We start from the raw sequence: 19574 nt of genomic DNA on the forward strand, positions 1-19574 counted from the left end.
TACTGCAGATGTTGGATTGCACAGTGGTGGGTGTCTCTTCTGAAAACAATACAAAGTGCATATGAAAACAAGGCCGTAGTTTTGGATGAATTTAGGTCCAATTAAAACCTGTCATGTCTACACCATGCAATGCTAAACGTCCCCACTAGGCGGCAGCATTGTCATGGTATTTGGCCCAACATTAAAAGCAGATGACGTACAAAATAGGAATAACAAAGCAATAAACTGCAAAATATCATACACACTATTACGTTCATCTGTTCTTGACTGCAGAAGACAAATATATTTATAATGGCTTTATTTAAGAGAATAAAGCCGTAATATTATAAATATTACATCATACGTGTCAGAGGAAAAGGCGACTTTCTGCCCTTTACGTACCCAAGATTATTATTAGTACTTATTATTTCCAAAAGTTTCCAAAACTTTAACGTCTTTCTTTTCTAAATGTATGACTTTATTCTTGGTTTTGCTAGTCAACTATACATGGCCGAGGGCAAAGGTCACGTAAGTCCCTCCTTTCATAGCCGTCTCAGACAATGCCTGACCATAAAGTCAGAGATTTGTGGCCTTATTTTCATGAATGTTGACTATTGTCCATATTTTATTTTAATAGTGCATCGTAATGGGCGTGGCCTGAGACAGCTGTGAACCTAATGTGGCAAAAGGGTATATCAGCACTTTATTCAGGTAAATGTACGACTTTTTCTTGGAAATTTGCAACTTTAATTTTTTCTTAGAAATGTACGACTTTTTTTGAGAAAATCTCATAATTTTTTTCAATGTGTCAGAGGTTCGGGCCCAATTTCCTTGGTATTCGGGTGGCTAAAAGAAGACCTTTACGGAAACGTAAAGCACTTCATACGGGCTGTGTATAAACCAGTGAAACGGTCCTAAAAGCAACGGAAGCCGATAAGGGACGCCATTGGGCGGAGACACTTACAAGCGAAACAGCTGGAGTGGGCGGAGCTTGCGTCCGAACAGCACGAGCTCGACCGTCCCATCTCCGTGTGGAAGGAAGCGGAAATAAACGTCGCTAAGCTTATGCTAACAGCTACAGTCGGGCTCCGAGGACGGGCTGGAAGCGATACATGACACACATCGGCTGTTTTTGGACCGCCGAACAGACAGCCAGACGCGGGTAGCAACTCGACGGGGATTTATTTGTTACGGTGGTGACGTCGACACGGAACATCTCAGGTGGTGAGTTGGACTTCATCGTTCCATTTTTCAAGCCCAAAGTTGCCCCGCTGTTTCCTTTCGCGACGCAGGCTAGTCAAGTTGAGTGGGGCTAGCTAGCGGAGCTACGCTAGCAACAACAGCTTGCGCTACGAAAAAAAAGGTGTTTTCTCCGCTTGTCAGATTTGCCAACGCGAAGCTCTCGGCCGGGCTCCCGTCCTTCATTAGCGTTTCCAAAGCGGCGTTTTCCCCCGCGTTGACTAATATCGCCACCTCTTAAACCTGTTATGATGCATCAGTGGAAGCGAGTTTGATAACCACTTTGTATCGCAGTTATTGTTACCCGACCGTTAGCCAGCATGCTAGCCCTAGCATCGTAGTAGACAGGGCGCAGTCTTGTGGGGGCTAACGGAACAAGTCTGTCAAAAGCGCCACTTGATGACACTCAACGTACTATTTATATTTAACGTGTTGTTTATGTGTACATCACCAGACACAACACAACCCGCCTCGTCTTGTCTTACATTGTTTGACAGTGATCCAAATGATTTATCGATCGCCTGTCTGACGATCATTTCAATTCATCATTGATTAGAGTCCCGTATTGTATCCGCTATCGGAGGACTTTTCTGGAAGTGTCCTACATCTTCCGTCGTGTTCTGTAAATAAAGCAACCAAATACACTTTTGTTGTTGTCCCAGATCCAATGCCCCCACGGCGACGATAGGTTGTGTTAGATTGTACGACGGCAACTTAATGAGATAAGGCAACATTATCCGTTTAGCCGCTGCAGGTTAAGCTAATGTATCGGTGACAGCTCTGCATAATCCGCACAGGTGGTTAGCCGTAAGACTGTTTGGAGGCATTGGCAGCCCTCTCGCAGTCATTTGCTATAAATGCATCAATAGTTAACCGTGTTTTTCAGTCATTGACTTAAAATAATGTTGAGCAACAAAGCCTGGAATGTCTGGACCGCACCATTTTCTTTGATGTCAGAGCAACAATTGCAGAAAAATATGGTGGTAGTTGTGATGATGAGTTTCAGTTTCCCACAGGACGCAGTCCTTTACTAAAGGGCTAAAAAGCCACGATGCATCCATCTGAAGACACATCTGTGTGTTGTTAGGAGGGGTGCGAGCTCACGGTTCAATGCCTACCTTGGTATTGGGGACACCGTTTGGGATGGTACGTTTTGAATGATGCATGTCAATGCAGCTGCAGGTAGTTGCCCATTAAATAGAAGTTTAAATTAAAATATACAGTCCTTCCTTGTTTATTGCTGTTTATTGGTTCCAGACCCCACTGTGATGAGTTAATTTTCACGGATGAAGCATAGAAAACCTGTTTACGACCTTCGGAATTAGATCCTACTAGACATGAAGTAACACCCCTATAGTTACCTATACACTCATATTACCCAATAAAGTAGGTATGTATCTGAGGAAATAAGACATGTAAGTGGTGTGTGTGTGTGTGTGTGTGTGTGTGTGTGTGTGGCAATAAATGTCTTCCGGAAGAGTGGACAGGAAGTGAATCCGGAAATGAGTTTTAGCAGGATTATGGCCACAACCGTGGCCCATATTATTATGATTTCTGTGCACTGACTTCAGCCTGAATGCTGTGTCAGCATGTTCTTTCTGTGACTACAGACTACTGATTATTTTCTCATTCATTACATCACTGACACTTGGTGGCCAGTGTAGATACTACATATCATCACAATGTCTTTGAACGCATCTTCTGAATTCTTGATGTAATTTACTTTATTATGGATAGTTGTTGTTGTGCCTGTGGTGACCGCTTGTATTCATGGTGGCTCAAATTGTGTCGGGCCGCCACAAATAAGTTGACTGTTTTATGATTTATAAGGTCTTCTCTGACGCCAGGATTTTCCCTACCTCAGCTACTTTTTTATTCGGCTGTCAACATTTCCCACAAACCTGTGCAATTGTTGTCGTTTGTCTTAGTCAGCTTCTTCTCTCACCCTCTTACAGGAACCTCGCTGCGACCTTTATGTAAGGTCAAAGCCCTAAAGCAACGGGTCACAGACGGGAGGAGAGACTCGGAGAAAGGCATCTGGCCTCAGAAGCCGGGATAAGCTGTGTTTTTACTTTTTATTCACTCCCCCAATCGCAACTAGAGCCAAGAAGTTGCCTGCCACGCCAACCATGGAGGCCATCGCCAAATACGATTTCAAAGCTACTGCTGATGATGAGCTTAGCTTTAAGCGTGGAGAAATCCTCAAGGTAAGCCAAACCTTTTTTTTTCCCATTTGAGAGAATGTCTTGCCTGTAGAACCCATAATTATGAAATGAACTCTTGCTGTGGTTGAGGTTCCCCTGGGATCGCTCCGTTATGTAAGCCGAGTTTAATAAGTCATCAGTATGAAATTGTGTTATTACTTCATGAGGCATGCAAAAAGGGAATAAGACGATGGAACCTCTCAGGTCCAAAATTAGTTTGGATGTGAAAACAACCTTTCCCACAGGAAATAATGGAAACGCTGTTCCAGGATCAAGCTGATGCCATCGTGAAACCTTTAGTAAATGCACTGGCAGCGTTCTACAAGTGTAATAATAAGTTAACCACTTTCATCTTGGTTGCTTTTATGGTAAACGGCACAGCGACAAAGGTGTTCATTGCACTGGTAAAGCTGATGACTTCTTTTCGCCCCGTGGGAGTTTCCTGTGTGATGCCGCTTCATGTTCACTATGAGGTTGGTCGTACTCAACCTCCCAGTTCTGTTCACCGTGGGAAACCTCAGCGTGAAAAGTACTGAACTCAGCTGAAATGTCTTTTTACTACTACTTTGGTAGCACGCTAGCAAACATTGGACGCCACTGGACAGACGCTGTGCTATTCCTGTGTATACAGATCACACTCGTCACCCATTCTTGTTGATCCATTGCACAATGAACTGAGCCCTGGTGAGGTGAACTGTGATCTTCAGAGATTCTGCAAGTCCCACTCAGGATGCGTGATGACACATCATCCTGTCTGTTTTTTTTTTTTTTTTTTTTAAGTGTATGACCTTAGGAGCTTTGAAATGTACCAGTCGTGCTGTAATTCCGATAGTTTTGCTCTTTGTTCACCGTGAAATAGAATACACCAGATGCTTTCTTGTTGCCTCAACATGTCCGTCTGCAACCTGGCTGAGATGGCCAAGATACATGCTGCAATTTCCTACAGCGGTGTTCTTTGGATTTAAACACTGTCATCATAATCCCTTGGTCCCGAGCCATTCTGGTCGGGGGGGACAAGCCACTATATTGCACAATGCCATTACCGCATTTACCTTTATGACCTTGCTCTGGGGTATGCTCTCTTCAAAATAGCAAAACACATAGGCCTGCTTTCAACTGAGGCTCAATCACACCATATTTACATTTTCAAACCAAAGAAGCATTGATCGCATAACAATATGGTTGTCAATTAATTGTATGATCAATTCATTTGGGGTAGAGCAGGTTGTCCAGAAGCTGCAAGGTTGGCGGTTTGATCCTCGCTCCCTCCATCCAGTCGCTGTTGATGTGTCCCTAGGCAAGGCACTTCACCCAAGCTGCTGGCGTATGAATGTGAATGAACGTTTGGTGGTGGCCAGAGAGGCCCAAATGGCAGCCATATTTCCGTCAGACTACCCCAGAGCGGCTGTGGATACAGATGTAGTTTACCACCGTGTGTGTGTGTGTGTGTGAGAGAGAGAATGAATAATGGCTTCACTTCATTGTGAAGCGCTTTGGGTGCCTTGAAAAGTGCTATATAAAATGGAATCTATTATTATGAATTGATTAATTGTTGCAGCTTGAGTATACACACAAAAAGTAGTCAAATTCAATTGTTGAACCTTTCATTTTCAAGGTTCCACTGTATTAAAACCAGCATTGTGTATTAGTGGTTATTTTAGTTGGTCAAATTTCACATAAACAAAAGTGGCCTATTCCATCTCAGTCTTTACAGCCCCAGAATTTCTTTTCAGGTTATTTCTAGAGAGAATATGACTCTAAAATAGACTGCATAAATGCTGCCTCTGGCAGCGGCCATGATTCATCTGAATCATTTGTTGGCTGCTTTCCCCATAGGACTAATTCGCTTTTTTGAAGCAGGCATGATGTTCTTCCCTCTGTTGGATTCAATCCCCCCCTCATCCCTTTCATCTTATTTATGCCGTTTCCCCTCTTCCGCTTGATTCCACCCCTTCTTAATGCATCCATACTTAAAGCCTGAATGTGTTTTCCCCTTTTCATGTCTCATCCACTGACGCATGGTGCTTTCAAGGTGCAACAAGGAGCTCCACTTCACATAGTTGTAGATGGCGTTCTTAAACCTCAAGCTAGTTCCAGACGGTCCAAAAAATCAAGGAGATGTCTATTAGCTTTGACACGGCAACATCCTTGCTTGGGAAGTGTAACGGATGCTATCAGGCACCACTGCTGCCTTACAGAGCTGACGGCTTCGGCTTTTACTCGTCAGCCAGCGCTGTTCAAGCCTGGTTCGAACCCCAGCCAGGGTACATGGGTGCTGTGACCCAGAGGTTTAGGGGGTTGGGGGGTGAGTGTAAGAGATGACAGAGGGACTGGCTGTGTGACGAGACTGTACTCACTCCCTGATGCATTAAAGAACTGAACTTCACTTGACAGCATGGGCTTTTAGTTTGGCGGCTAGTGCGGCTGAGCTCCAAATCTGGTTCAAGCCCCGGGCGTGTGGAGGGTCGGACCACCGCAAAAAAACAAGATTTGAAAACTGCTGGCATGCAAAAGTCCACTTGGAATCGTGCTAGCTCAATTTGTGTATATCCCCTGTTTTCCTCAGACGTCCTCGCTGGTACCCAAATTTGGCAACCGGCTGAAGTAATTGCTCCTCAGTAATGCCAAAGTAAATGTAGTCAAAGCAGGCCATCTGCTGATGCTAATGCTAATGCTAAACGGCTCTGCTCTAAGGACAAAAGGTCTCTCTCATGACAGTATTGGCCTTGCTTATTTAACATCCTCTGCTTTACACTCTTTTTTAGTTTCTCTGGGAGATGCTAGCCGTGTAGCTAGCATGAATTGGGAATCATGAGAAAGCCCACTTATAGTATATAAATCATGTCCAAATATTGGTGTATACATTGTATGAAGGGAACCATATTTACGTTCATGTCATGCTGAGTTTAGGCCTTAGTATTATTGAATCATCACAAAACCATTAACATTTAAGGTATACTTAAATGTTAAAAGAACTCAATGCTTGGTGATACGTGTCCTTAAGCTCAGCATTCCAATCACTTTTATCTACCTGCGCCCGTATGTTGACCTCTGTAGTTAACAGATTGTGTTAAAGTTAAACTCCTCCATCAGAGAGAGCTCTGTAACATCAAGAAAGGACCACATTGTACAATGTCACTAGGATATTTAGTAATCAGGTTCCACAACTTGCCTCTAGCAAGCAATCAGTGTGTCACTGTGTCTGACACAGCTGGCCATCAGGACCAGGCTCCCCTCTCATTTACAGCCTGGAGTCATCCTGCAACATTTACTTCCATCATCTGCAATCTGCCCGCGCCGCTATATATGAATGCCAACGTCTGGTTTTAAGACACAAAAAAGAACATGCTGGTATACTGGCATGATTCAGTCATAGATGATTCGGAATGTAAAGATCCTTCATTTCATCTGCTGCTGTCCTCGGTGGTTTTGGATCCGTCAACTTTGAGGCGAAGCAGTCTCTAGTCTGGCCACTGCCCCAAGCACTTGTTCTCATTTCCTCCTTAAATAAATGAAGATTAACAGGCCTTCTTGCTGGCAGAATGGCCCCCTGTCAACAGATCTCTGAGCACAGTGTTAACAACAGTGCTGAGTTTGAGGCCCCCATCCACATACGAACATCTAACACCGCATGCGGCATGTGAAGATAGCATTGTCTTTTACCAAATTACATTTAGTGGACTTACACCAACGGACCCCAAGCTTTTTCTGGAGACGTCGTATCCCTATTTTCCATACATTTAAGGAACCGGAGACAGACCGGGACCTCACTTGAAAGGAAGCAAAGGCCAAGCTGGCGCACCACAGAGGAGGGTGTTCCGATCAATATCAATACCAATGCCTGTTCATTTGTACTTTTAAACATATTTGGTTTGCTTTTCATGTTTTCTACTCGTCGTTTCTCCCACGGAGCTACTCCTCTCTATTACAGCGGCCATTACAATTACATGGACATGCGTCATGCCCCATTCTGCAAATTAGACAATGACATCATCGAGCCCCCCAACCCCTGCAAATAATGCTAGTGCCTCCTATGACCACACAGGGCACCATCATCTTGCACTCATCTAGGCTGTGTTATTACACTCTGTCTTTTGCTTTTTTAGCCTTAAATTGAGTATTCAGATTCACAACATCAAACCGTGTCACATAGGCGAAACATACAAGCGCTAGACAACAAGTAGCAAAATCACAATAAAACAGGTTTCTGTTGCTAGATCTCAACTCTCAACCCCCACGTCACTTCCTGCCCACACATGCAGAACCCATTTATTGCAACACACACAATCACAAGTTTTATTTATGTCTTTTCTTTGACTTACTATATTGGGTGATATGAGTGGTTACTACAGTAACGGTTACTACGTGGGTGTTATTTCATGTCTAGAGGGTTCAAATACTATTAAAACCCATATTTAGGTCATGCTCTAACCATGAAAATATAATTAGTATTGATTAGCTTTTCCTTGCTAGTTAAATGGCTGATTGAGAGAACTGTTTATGAATGATTTGGAGCTGGCCCTTGGTCTGAATCCCCGAATCTTTCCCAACCTGGGCGCCAAATGGGGTTTACACTCCACATGTACACAAACATATGATATCTCCGTGCACACTATTAGTATAAAATACCACAGCGTATTTTATACGCTTTTCTGGCATCCTGTTTGTCATCCAACCCCCCTGCAATTTCCTGCACCTCCACAGCAAACTCCAGCAACACTTTGCATGCAGCACACAGTTGCACTGATGATTCAGAGCGATGCATACGTTGGAGTAAGACTGAAGCAGTCATGTGCTCTCAGCCAAACCCTCAGCCCTTTTTAAACGCTTCCATTTGCACTATGTTGTTGTTGTTGTCTTCCACTTTGGCCTGGCTAATTCCATTTTCTCTGTAAAACCCCATCAGCGTTGTCTTGGGAGCAGAAAGGATCTTTCAAGCCTGTTTGATCCCTTCAGGTGTATTGATGAGTCGATGACAAATGTTTGATAAGCGCAGACTTGTGACACCTGAAAAGAGTCAGCTCTGGGTGTCTGTAGTTGTCTTGGCTGCTTGTGCGGCTATAAATGGAGAGCTAAGTGGTCAATGACTCCCTGATTTGTTGTTCATAGCGTAGTACATCTCGTACACTGCCTAAGACTTAGGATGTTAGATGTTAGGATCATTCTTCTTAAAGTGGATGGAATGATTGTATTTTATTTGACGTTTTATTCAGGAGTGTCTGCATACGTGGAAATCACCTACCATTTATGTCTATGATGGGATACTTACGCATACTTGCATACTTGTGTCCATCTATTGATTCAAGTATTTTAGAGAAGGATACTTCAAGAATTGGGAGGTTCCTTGACTGTACTTTTAGGATGCCTCCTTTTTCTCCATATACATGACTTTTCTCTACCCTGTCAAATGACTATTGACTCCTCACTGAATCTGCCAAAACCTCTATTATGTACCGTTTGGGGTTCTAAATTATCTGACCGCCCCTTCCATTTTTGTAAGGGGAGGGCGGCCTTCTTTGGCTTTATGAGGAGTCAACCAAACGTGCCATGTAAGGTAGCTGGATTGTCATTGAAACAAGCGTTCAAAGTTGCCTCTGTGGTTTGTAGGTAGACTACTGTCTGCGTACGGACAGTCTTCCTATGCCAGGACCGCTCTGGTTTCAGATATTCTTTTGTGTTGTGGGACTACTTCTACCTCACTTCCATAGTAATTACATTGTCACCCTTTGATCTCGGGGTGGTTTAGTTTCAAGTACAGAATGACCGAGTTGGTCTCGGTCATGCCGTGCTTGCTGATCAAGCTGTGGTTTATGGTTTATTTTGAAGGTAATTGGCGCTAAATGTGAAAACTGAAAATTGGGGCAAATTGATGTCCATGGGCATTTTCTGCTTTTATCTCATGCTGACAGCACTGCCATCACGCTGCCGGTCCAAGTGCCTGTGCCAAAGCATGTGGAAAGTACAAATATTGCCTAAGTGTAGAGATGAAGGAAAATGTGTTTGCATGAGCTATCTTTTGTCCCGGTTTGTACTTCCTTGTGTTTGCAACATCTGCTGCAAGTCAACGTACAGCAGCGGCCCCGGGGGGGCTGATTTAGGTAGCCAAAACCCCCAAGTAGCCTCTCAGGCCCAATAGCCACCCGATTGGCCAAGCTTTAATATGTCAGCACACCTGCCGCGACTTGGAAGCTGAACCCTGCCAGCTTGGATTTATACCCCCCCCCTCATCTACCCTTCCTCACCTTGACGGAGCAGTAAAGCATGTTGAGGAGGGGCATCACAGGCCACCATTCAGATGTAAGCCTGGTGGTTGCCTTCATGTTGGCGTGCTTCATTTACCCTTTCATTTGGCGATTAATATAAATAATGTATGACGGTGGCACGTAGTGTTCTCCATGTAAAATATAATCACTGTTATTACAAAAAAACTGACTAGCTCTCACACAAATCCAAATCATGTGTTGACTGGCCCAAACCGCTGCGCTGCAAAGTAACATGGATTATTCCAAAAGGACAACATTTGGTATGAATGATTTATGTGGTTTATTGATGTTGGCGTTTCTTGGTTCTCTCACTGCTTCTTTTCTTCTGAAGAAAGATGATATTTAAATTGTACCACTGGTGGATCTTTGCTGTGGGTTCAATTGGAGATTGCTTTGGGTACAGAAGAACTTTTCGAAAGAGCAAGCACAAATGCATGACAGTACTCCCAGCAGAAAGGAACATAGGGTGGCTTGTTTGCCTGCTCTGCAAAAGAGATGCCCTCCTTTTACACACTTTTTGTACCCTTGAGGAGTTTTCCTAAGCGGATCACAAGGAGTCTGATTCTTTAAACTGGTCCTCTCTCTCTTCTCTCGCTCTTTCCTGACTTCTTTGTCGTTGATCATTTTTCAGACACTCTTCTGCGCCGACACCCTCCGCCCCGTTTCTTTCTGCTCTTCCTCTATTGGACTTAGTGCTGAGTCAGAGAGCTGTAATTAGGACTCCTCCTCATCTCCACATCACTTCCTGCTGATGCGTGCCAAAAGGAGACATCTGTATTTAAAACAAGAACGCCATCATTCTCACTCGTGACTTCAACTACATCCCACGCTACAAAGCCTGAGTTGAAAGATGGGTCAGGAATCGCACACTTTGTTGGTTTCTTTCGGCTTTTTGCTGATGTCGGAGTCGCCACACTAGTTAGCATTTTTCTAATGAGCCCCCATTAACAAGTAGCCACTAATGATGTATTATATTATTAGAGGATACGAGTAGGATTCTGTACAGGAATACAAACCAGGACATGGATGTGTTCTGTTATACAGTGGAACCTGGAAATATGAATGCCATTATGACAAATCAATTTGAGGGAAGTTATGCCCTGAAGGTGCAAAAATCCCCACAGATCTAGCATGAATATATTGTGACATTTTGCCTCCTCAATCCTATTTTGCTTTCTGTCAACTGCTAAATGGGAACTTGGTTAATAATGGTTTATGGTGACACTCAATTTCAGTATTTTTCTCAGGGAAATCTAGATGATAAATGAAGTCATACGAGATAGCTTGTAGGTTGTACACAGTCATGTAGAGTAGCTGAAGGACTCGAGGTGTGATATGCGTTATGATTCCATAGGCTGTATAAGAAGATGAATCTTTATTATAAATGCTTAGATTTAGTGAAAGCACCGTAATCACCCTCGGTCTGAGACGGTGAGCTCATGACCTCCCTATGGTCTTTTCAGATCAGAGTCTGCCGCTTCCCTGCTGGGAGTAAAAGAGGTCATACTCATTTGCTAGCAAGCGGTGTGCTAGATTGACTTAACAAACAAATATGCACGCCATGGAACCTTAGGAAAAAGAAAAAGTGGAAGATTACAGTATAGTAGTAAGTCTGTGCTGCGTGGGAGAAAGTTAGCACACACGCATGGTGTGCATGACGTGTTGCTGCTTGCTGAAACACAAGGAAACAAAACATGAACATGTTCCGTGTGTGGAGAGTGTGTATTTACGGCTAAGACGAGCTACGTTCATGTGCTATGTGCTCCTGGTACTTGCACGTTGCCATGGGGCAGTATCAAAGCGTCCTTCCATTAACGCCCTAAAACACAACCTGGTGAAAATATATCATGGAGCCAGAGTCGCGTGCACACAACCATACAAGCTAACACTGCTAGCTTCCACTCACACTCTGGAAGAGGAGATTCAGCCAACTTCGGCCGGCGTTTATTACCGTTTAGGCGGGGAAGTGATTGTTCAGGGTTTAGAATGATTTTGTGTCGCGCCTGAGCGATCTGCTAAGTAAATACTTCCCCTCACGATGACAGCCTTTTGTTTATCTTGTATACCCACCACGGCACGCGGTCAGCAGCTGGGCTTGTTTACGTTCATCCTGTATACCGGTATCATTTGTAAGTCACCTGCGTATCATTGGGAGAATCTATACCGTTGGATGAAAACTATCGGCCAACCCTATTCTGAAGCCACAGATTGAAACCAGCAATGTTTTATGCCAGCCAGTCTGGAAGTTGCCTTTTAACTCCGAGAGACTCCAGCAAGCAAAATCTGTCTTTCTCTAATGACTGAGCTGTCTCACGCTCAGATTATCTCACACTCCACAGTAATCCGCGCTCTTGATTTATTTCAATCCCTTGCGGACTGCGCCAGACGTAGTGTATTTAGCTTCTTCTTTACCATGTGTCGGCTGTCCGTCTCCCTCACCTCGCTCTCCTCTCTGCTGTGAGTTTTTTTTACAGCCCATCTACCCTATGTGTACTGGACTGTTTGTCTCCCAAGACCTTCTGTTGTAATTGTAGAGGAAACCGTGATGGATGAGTTGAATCTAATCTCCCATGGCTGTGGTTTTGACTAAATCAAATCAAATCCCTAAAAATGATTATAGCGTTATGTTAATAGTGTCAACAATGATATGTTCCCAGTATTGTTCAGTTGTAATAAACGGCAGGCGTTTAAAGTTGGATCAAAGAATATGAGTTGGTTGGCTTCAGTCAGCTGCAAAATGTCACGATAAAAGTCATTTATTCATTCTGTGAAAGCGCCTCTTGAATAACACGCGAGTCATCTACTGGTTTTGCTATAATGATCTAATATGTGAGAGACGGGTATGTGGTGGCAGCTGTGGACGAGATAATCCCTGGGATGGACCTTAGCCTCTCAAATAGAAACTTATATCTATTGTGGCGCAATCAGATTAAAAAGACAAAAAACTCTCCAGACAAAGGAGGGCGCAGATGCAAATCATCCAATCATTGCCTTGGAACGGAGACAGAAGTCAGTCGGAGACATATTGCTGTGGTGTCCCATTTCTGTATGCTAGGAATACTGCCTGCCCAGCAGATATTTACTTCTGCTTTTGCCGCTCGGTTCTGAGAGACACCAGAGCCGATGAAAAATCCCAGCAACTATGGTGGCTTTTATGTGCTTTGGAACCAGACCCAACCGAAACAAACTGTTACGTACTGCTCTGTTAACTCGCTAAAACTTAACCGCCTAACCAATGTGTCATCGCACGAGTGCTGTGCAGTAGCGGTTCACATTGTGTATAGTGCTATCTGTTCTTAGGATAATGGATGGGTTTTTAAGATCAGATAAACAATCTGCTCTGTGATCGCTATTTTCCAGACTATAAGGTGCGTCAGTCAATGGAGAAGATTCACTGGACTCCAAGTTGCATTTACCGGGACTTATGATCAACCTACTATCATCAGCTGTCATAAGTGGCTGCACTAAACTATGAACAAAGGACATAGTCTGGAAAATACGGTGCATTTTATGAATTTAACAGTTTTTTTGTGAGTGGCAAGAAAATATTCCATCAAACATTGATGCATTTACTTAAAGGGGACCGAATATGCTCCAGAATCTGCACCTATTCAGCTGTATTTCTTTGGATTTCCTGGTTCCAGAGAAAACGCCAGAATACACCATTCTAAGTACATTTATAGGTCAGAAACCTTTAAACCTTTTGCCTGTATTTCATTTTCAATGGGGCCAAAAGGCTCTTTGGATTATTGCAGCTTTTTGGTGACGCTTCTTCGCTCTTGTTTCAGTTAAGTGGATGTTTTGTTGAGCACCTGAGCTCCAATGCAGCAATGGCAAAAAACAAGCAATGTTTGCTCTGGTGTCAGAAAACTGGAACAAACTCCTTTTCTGTCATGTACACGCAGGGGAAAGCCATGCTAACGAGCCATGTGTTAATTTATCAGCACTGTATTTTGACATAGAAAGGGTTTGTCACTCCTCCTCTATAGACGCTTGCCAGGAAGTAGGTTGAATGTGGCTGGAGAAGATGACACAGACGACACTTCCACCAGTTGTTGTTTCTATGATTGCTTGCATTTCATTTCAAGCGGGTAACGTTGTTCTAATGTTTCCTGCCTTGGGGCGGGTACATTGTGCCGTGACCCTGATTGCTTTTGTGTACGTGGTGTAGATCAAGCCAGTCACATGTTGTATGTTCATGGATGACGCCAGCATGTTTACAAACTCAAATTTATCCCGTTTATTAACACCATGGGATCCACCAACACATGTAGGACGTACTCAAAGGTATCAGGAATGATTGACATGTTTGGGCTTCTGTCACATCTGCTATGTTTTAAGGTGTGCGTCGTGTCTTAAATAAAGCCTAAACCTATCCCTGGTCCCAGTCACGGCCATGTCAACTGGTTAGGCTGGTCTCATGCAGGCCAGCAGCTGGGAACGGCTGGTGACAGCTGGCATTCTGCAGGCTCACTGGAGCAAAAGACCCAGGCCACTCGCAATTCGCTCGGCCAACGGGACAGCTGTCATGGCTGGGTGAGGGGAAATGATCGATTTTTATGAGAGGGGGAAAGGGTGATTAAGACGACTGTCAAAGGACCAGGGATGACAGTGGACTTTAACCAAAAGTTCAGGAACTTTTAGTTCCTGGTAACTCCAAGCTGCTGCTTCCTGTGGCCCAGTGTGAAATATATAACCTGGAGCTTTTTGGTCCGTTGTTGTGGTGTAGTCCAGGGAGGACGACACATACATTCTATCACAGATCATTCACTGTTGTTGTACAGTATAAAGAGTGTGGACTTATGGATCATATTTCTAAATGAGACGCACTTCACCCTCACTGTCACTATTAAGGCACACGTACTGGAAACTTGACCTTTTTACGATGCAGTCTTTTTTAATGATCTTGATTATGTTTGCCTGTCATGTTCTTCTGAGGTTTGTTTCAAATATTTGCCCGGCAGATACCCTGTACGCGGTACACCATCCAGAGACACCGGAAATTTAGTTAGATGCTTAATAGCCCAATTTAAATGTCCCGCTTGATGTAACTGGTTTCCATTGTTGACACGCATGCTGCAATACCAACTCATGATCCTGTTTGCTTTGTCTCGGCCAGGTCTTAAATGAAGAGTGTGATCAGAACTGGTACAAGGCAGAGCTGAATGGAAAAGACGGCTTCATTCCCAAGAATTACATAGAGATGAAGGCACATCCGTAAGTATCCCGTCATCCATATGTCATCCATAGGTCATCCCAACAGTGATGGCGCGCACTGATGGCGTTATCATCTGTTGTATTTTCACTAATCCTGCTAACGACTTGCAGTCAAACTGTCAGGAGGATTGTGGTGGGAAAAAGTCAATTAGTGGTGGCCCAAGACTTTTGCACTAAAAGTCATTTAGCATTAAAAGGCAGCCCCCCCTTGCATGGGATGCGATGTCGTGTGCCCTACGACACGCCTGCCGCCACCTCTCACCAAATGCTAGTTAAAGAGGCTGATGGTGATTCCAGGAGAAATACACAAAGTCTAGTCTAGTCTAGTAAAGTCTGTATTTGGAAAGGCAAAAGCTACCAAAATCAAACATGTGATTGTGCTGCTGAGCTTCCCCCTGCAATCCCCTATAATGGTCTTCCCCAGGCAGTGATGGGCACTCCAACTAAAGCTGGGCGGACCTGGTGTACATGTAACATGCTGCAGGCCTTTTGCCCTTAATTAATTATTGACCTTATGATTGTTGCACCATGAGATGTACCTTTTTCCTCGGTGGGTGAATCCTACTGGACTTTGCTGTTGTCGTGATTGCTGTGAAGTACCCGTAGACCTGCCAGATGACCTGTATTAAAGGTGCCATCAGTCCAAATGACACTTTTTTCCACACAATAGCGCTTGTCCATGTCTCTATTCTCCATGATTATGTGTATGTAGGAATGAGACTGGGCTGTCACTCACGCAGGGAAACTATTGACAATTGGCAGTCACGGCTGAGCAGCAAGAGCGCCGGATATGGTCCATATGAACCTTGATGCCCACAAGTGGTAGGACAATTATTGTCCAGCAGCAATTGCTATCACGACAGGCCTAGATATACTTATGATATATGTCATATGGGATGTGTGCAGAAGCTATGCTTTGCAGTACAATCATAGCACGGTGGATGCAAAGTGCTTTTTGCATGAAGAGGGAAGCGTCTAACTGCCAAAAAGATGCTAGCGGCTGGTGATGCCGTCCTTGAAGCACTCCATCAGCCAAGAGGTGGCCAAGTCATTAGCAACATGATACGTAAAAAGCTTTATTTCTCCAGCGCTCTGATGCAGCAGCATCCAAATAGTGGAAGATGACATGCATCCTGTCATCCTGTGTGTGGGTCAAAGTCATGTCAGAAGCTCATCGTTTTGCTCCTCCTCCAGGTGGTTTTTTGGGAGGATCCCTCGAGCCAAAGCAGAGGAGATGCTCAACAAGCAACGGCACGATGGCGCCTTCCTCATTAGAGAAAGTGAGAGTGCACCGGGCGACTTCTCCCTCTCCGTCAAGTGAGTAGCGCCGCCAACGCCGCTTCCTGCCACTCCGGCTAAACATTAGCCATCCATCATCGTTCACAGTTGATCAGCTACACAAGTTTCCATGCTCTGCTAGGCTGAATCACGGCCACTTCCTTATTCAGAAGAATAGAAGTCATCCCTTCCCTCTGAGTCCGGCTCACTCGTTTTTTCCAGTATTTGCTTAGCAAACCGTCTTACTTCCTCATAAGTGTTTCCATTCTGACCTCCGCAAAGACGCATCGTGTCACAGCAGGTCACGTTTGACTGCTCTCCTTTGACGGCCATTGTTCATCCACTGTTCATCCACTGTTCATCCACTGTTCATCCATTGTGTCCGTGTAATAACACCCCTATAGTCACCTTTACACTGGTATGACCCAATATATTAGATATCATAATAATAATAATAATAATGGGACATATTAGACATCAATCAGACATTTGCAGGTTCTTGTTTTTTCTAGACAGCCTACTTCCTGCTTTGGCTATTGTCTCATCAATGTATTTATACTCGTATTAGCCAATATAGTAATTATAAGATAACAGTAAATGTGTTTCCTAAGGCGACCTTAGTGGGGGGGGGGCAGATGTTAGAGGACAGGTCGTGTCTACAAGAAATACGTTTTTGGCGATCATGCCTCATTCTTGTCTCCCAGATTCCAGTTCCAATGCTAATGAATTAGCTTCATTTAGCCATTTTTATGTTTAATTACCAATATGAAGCCATAGCCAACCACCAAACTGCATCATTTACTGATGAATTAGTTTGTGAAATGATGTTGGAAACGTCATGTAGATGATACATGAGGAATATATCTTCCTTTTGTAGTCCATTTACCAGCAGAACCATCTTTTCCAGGTTTGGGAACGATGTGCAGCACTTCAAGGTTCTCCGTGATGGAGCCGGGAAGTATTTCCTATGGGTGGTGAAGTTCAACTCCCTCAACGAGCTGGTGGACTACCATCGTTCCACCTCCGTCTCACGCAACCAGCAAATCTTTCTGCGAGACATCGAGCAGGTCCACCAGGTAACAACTGTCACGGTAACTTCCTGCGGTGCTTTTTCTTCTTCTTCTTCTCCCTCACTGGTCACATCGCTGCCATATTACAATATCCTCTATGATATATCATATACTATCATCTATGCTAGGTTTTAGCACAACTAAGAAATGCTTTCTGGACACATTTTACTCCCACAAAGTATGCATGCCGAAGTACTTGTACATCTAAGATGAACAACAAATACGTAACAAGTCAGTTGTTAAAAAATCATGAATGGAGGTGCCGCTGCCCCAAGGTGACCCAGCATGCCTTGCGGGCACCTTTTCATGTTCATCTGACGCCAATGCAGCTGCCCCCCCACCTCCTGTAGCGTTGCCCGCCCACCCCCTTCCGCTCTCGCTAACCTCTTCCCGCCTCCCGTTTCCTTCTTCCTGTTGCCCAGCATCCCACGTACGTGCAGGCGCTCTTTGACTTCGACCCCCAGGAGGAAGGAGAGCTGGGTTTCCGACGCGGCGACTTCATCCAAGTCCTGGACAACTCCGACCCCAACTGGTGGAAAGGCGGCTGCCACGGCCAAACGGGCATGTTCCCCCGCAACTACGTCACGCCTGTCAATCGGAACATGTGAAGGCGGTCCCGCCACGTCAACGGCAAACACCACCACCATCGTCATTCTAGGTCTCATCAGCCCCCTCCCTCCATGCCATCCCCAGCCAGCCCCTCCCCTCGTGGCCGTCACAGTAAGAGGAGCAGAAGGAAGAAAGCCAAGACGTGAAAGAGAGAGCGGTGAAGCTGAGCAGAAGCTAGCTAAAACTTTGAAGCGCCACTGAGGGAATCCGAGAAAAAGCGTAGTGCAGGCAAGCGTGAAGATCAGCAAATGACTTCCTTGACTTCTTATCATTCTGCCTTCTCCTCTTTTCTTTTGCCGCATGTTATTTTAATGGAAACAAAAAATGTAAAAAGAAATGCTTTTAAAAGTGTAGAGAAGAGAAGTGGCGCCACGCAACATTTCCATGTTCAAGATGACGGCCGTCAGCGTCTGGCTGTGTAAAGAAATCTACCATAGAGAGAATCCATTTTTGAAGAATATATATTATATATTTCTATGTGTTTGTCTCTATTACCATTCTATTATTTTCCATGTGTACATGACGTGCTTCCATCTGAGCCGTCTCAGATGGGCACCGCGTGACGTTCAATTCCCGCTCAATTCTTTTGCTTCTGGGTTTTTTTATACGAGGAAAAAAAAAAGTGGAGCTAGAATCCGATCCCGTCGGGAAGCTCCCGTTGACCAGCAAGCGAGGTGCGAGGAGGTGCGAGGAGGTGCGAGATGCAGGCCCTGCATGAGGTCAGCCCCCTGCCCCCCAAAGGCCATGTATTTATTGCCGCCATTTTGACTTGGCCACGAATGTAGCCGACCCAGTCAGTCCACAGACATTGTGACCATGAGGGAAGCGGGGTCGGAGAACCAGGGACTCCATGCGGGTCCTCATACCTGACCTGACCTTGGATAATCCCCGTCGTGTAATCTGCAAGCGCCACAGATTCACGCCTCCAAAAACTGAGAGATTGTCTCTTTTTGTTGATCGGTTGAAAACGAAACGATGGAAAAGATTTGGGTGTTCTTCATTTTTGTCAAATGTGGTGTCCAGCACTTTGTCCTTGTTGTCGGTCAAAGATTTCCACCTCCATTTTAGCCCACTTTCTTTGTCGTCTCTCTGGATAGTGCCTTTCTCTCTAACATCCCGCCCTTGCCCCCGCCCCCGCCCCCTTTATGGGGCCAACCAGTCCTACAGTGAGAAGCTACAGTGAAACGGTGTACATAGTCCAACCTTCTCCTACGTCACCTCGCCTTCACCTTAGTCCTCACCCACATGGAAGTCTTCTTATTCCATGTCTCTCTCGCCTCGTCTCACCTAATCATACTCTTTGGTTTTGCTTTTTTATTTGCATTTTTGGTTCTTGTTTTCAATTAATAAAATGCAATTATCAAAAAATTGGATTTGTGTCATCAATTATTCTTTGAATTGTAAAAATTAACTTCTCCCAAAGCTTGATGAAGCCGCTGTGTTGGTCGTCAGCAAAGTATTTTCTGAACCATTCCTGCTATTTTTGCTATTAAATGCAAATGTTGGTGTGAGCGTATTGGATGCTGGTGTTGGTGTGTGTACTTCAAGTGCAGACATCTCCAGCCGGCGTCTCAATTCTCCCTTTAAAAAGCTAGAATGTTCCTGCCTGGACGGGTTGATGGGACAATGGGACGCTGGCCTGCATGCTAACAATGACGACCCCCTGGTCCTCCCCCCGTGTCCGCCCACAGGCACTCTTTGCCTGCCAGTTGAAG

General features: G+C 44.6%; 1 protein-coding gene across 2 annotated transcripts; it reads left to right on the plus strand.

The window, feature by feature from the left end:
- Positions 1-945: 945 nt before the first annotated feature.
- grb2b (growth factor receptor-bound protein 2b) lies at positions 946-19236 on the plus strand. Of its 2 annotated transcripts, none has more exons than XM_058050100.1 (6): positions 946-1203; positions 3174-3425; positions 14805-14902; positions 16097-16219; positions 17088-17271; positions 17673-19236. In XM_058050100.1, the coding sequence occupies exons 2-6, from the start codon at positions 3348-3350 to the stop codon at positions 17856-17858; spliced, it is 669 nt and encodes a 222-aa protein (XP_057906083.1). In that variant the 5' UTR covers positions 946-1203; positions 3174-3347; the 3' UTR covers positions 17859-19236. The 2 variants fall into 2 exon arrangements, with proteins under 2 accessions (XP_057906083.1, XP_057906084.1); XM_058050101.1 differs by having other exon boundaries at positions 950-1203; positions 17088-17256; positions 17673-19231.
- Positions 19237-19574: the final 338 nt, after the last annotated feature.

Source organism: Doryrhamphus excisus, chromosome 15 (assembly GCF_030265055.1).
Source record: "Doryrhamphus excisus isolate RoL2022-K1 chromosome 15, RoL_Dexc_1.0, whole genome shotgun sequence".
Lineage (NCBI taxonomy): Eukaryota > Metazoa > Chordata > Actinopteri > Syngnathiformes > Syngnathidae > Doryrhamphus > Doryrhamphus excisus.

What these genes read in the sequence shown, in the direction of transcription:
- grb2b (XM_058050100.1), top strand. Translation starts at nt 3,348, where the DNA reads ATGGAGGCCATCGCCAAATACGATTTCAAAGCTACTGCTGATGATGAG. An exon ending in AGCGTGGAGAAATCCTCAAG is followed by an intron (nt 3,426 to 14,804) that starts GTAAGCCAAACC and finishes TGTCTCGGCCAG; the next exon opens with GTCTTAAATGAAGAGTGTGA. An exon ending in ACCAGGTAACAACTGTCACG is followed by an intron (nt 17,272 to 17,672) that starts GTAACTTCCTGC and finishes CCTGTTGCCCAG; the next exon opens with CATCCCACGTACGTGCAGGC.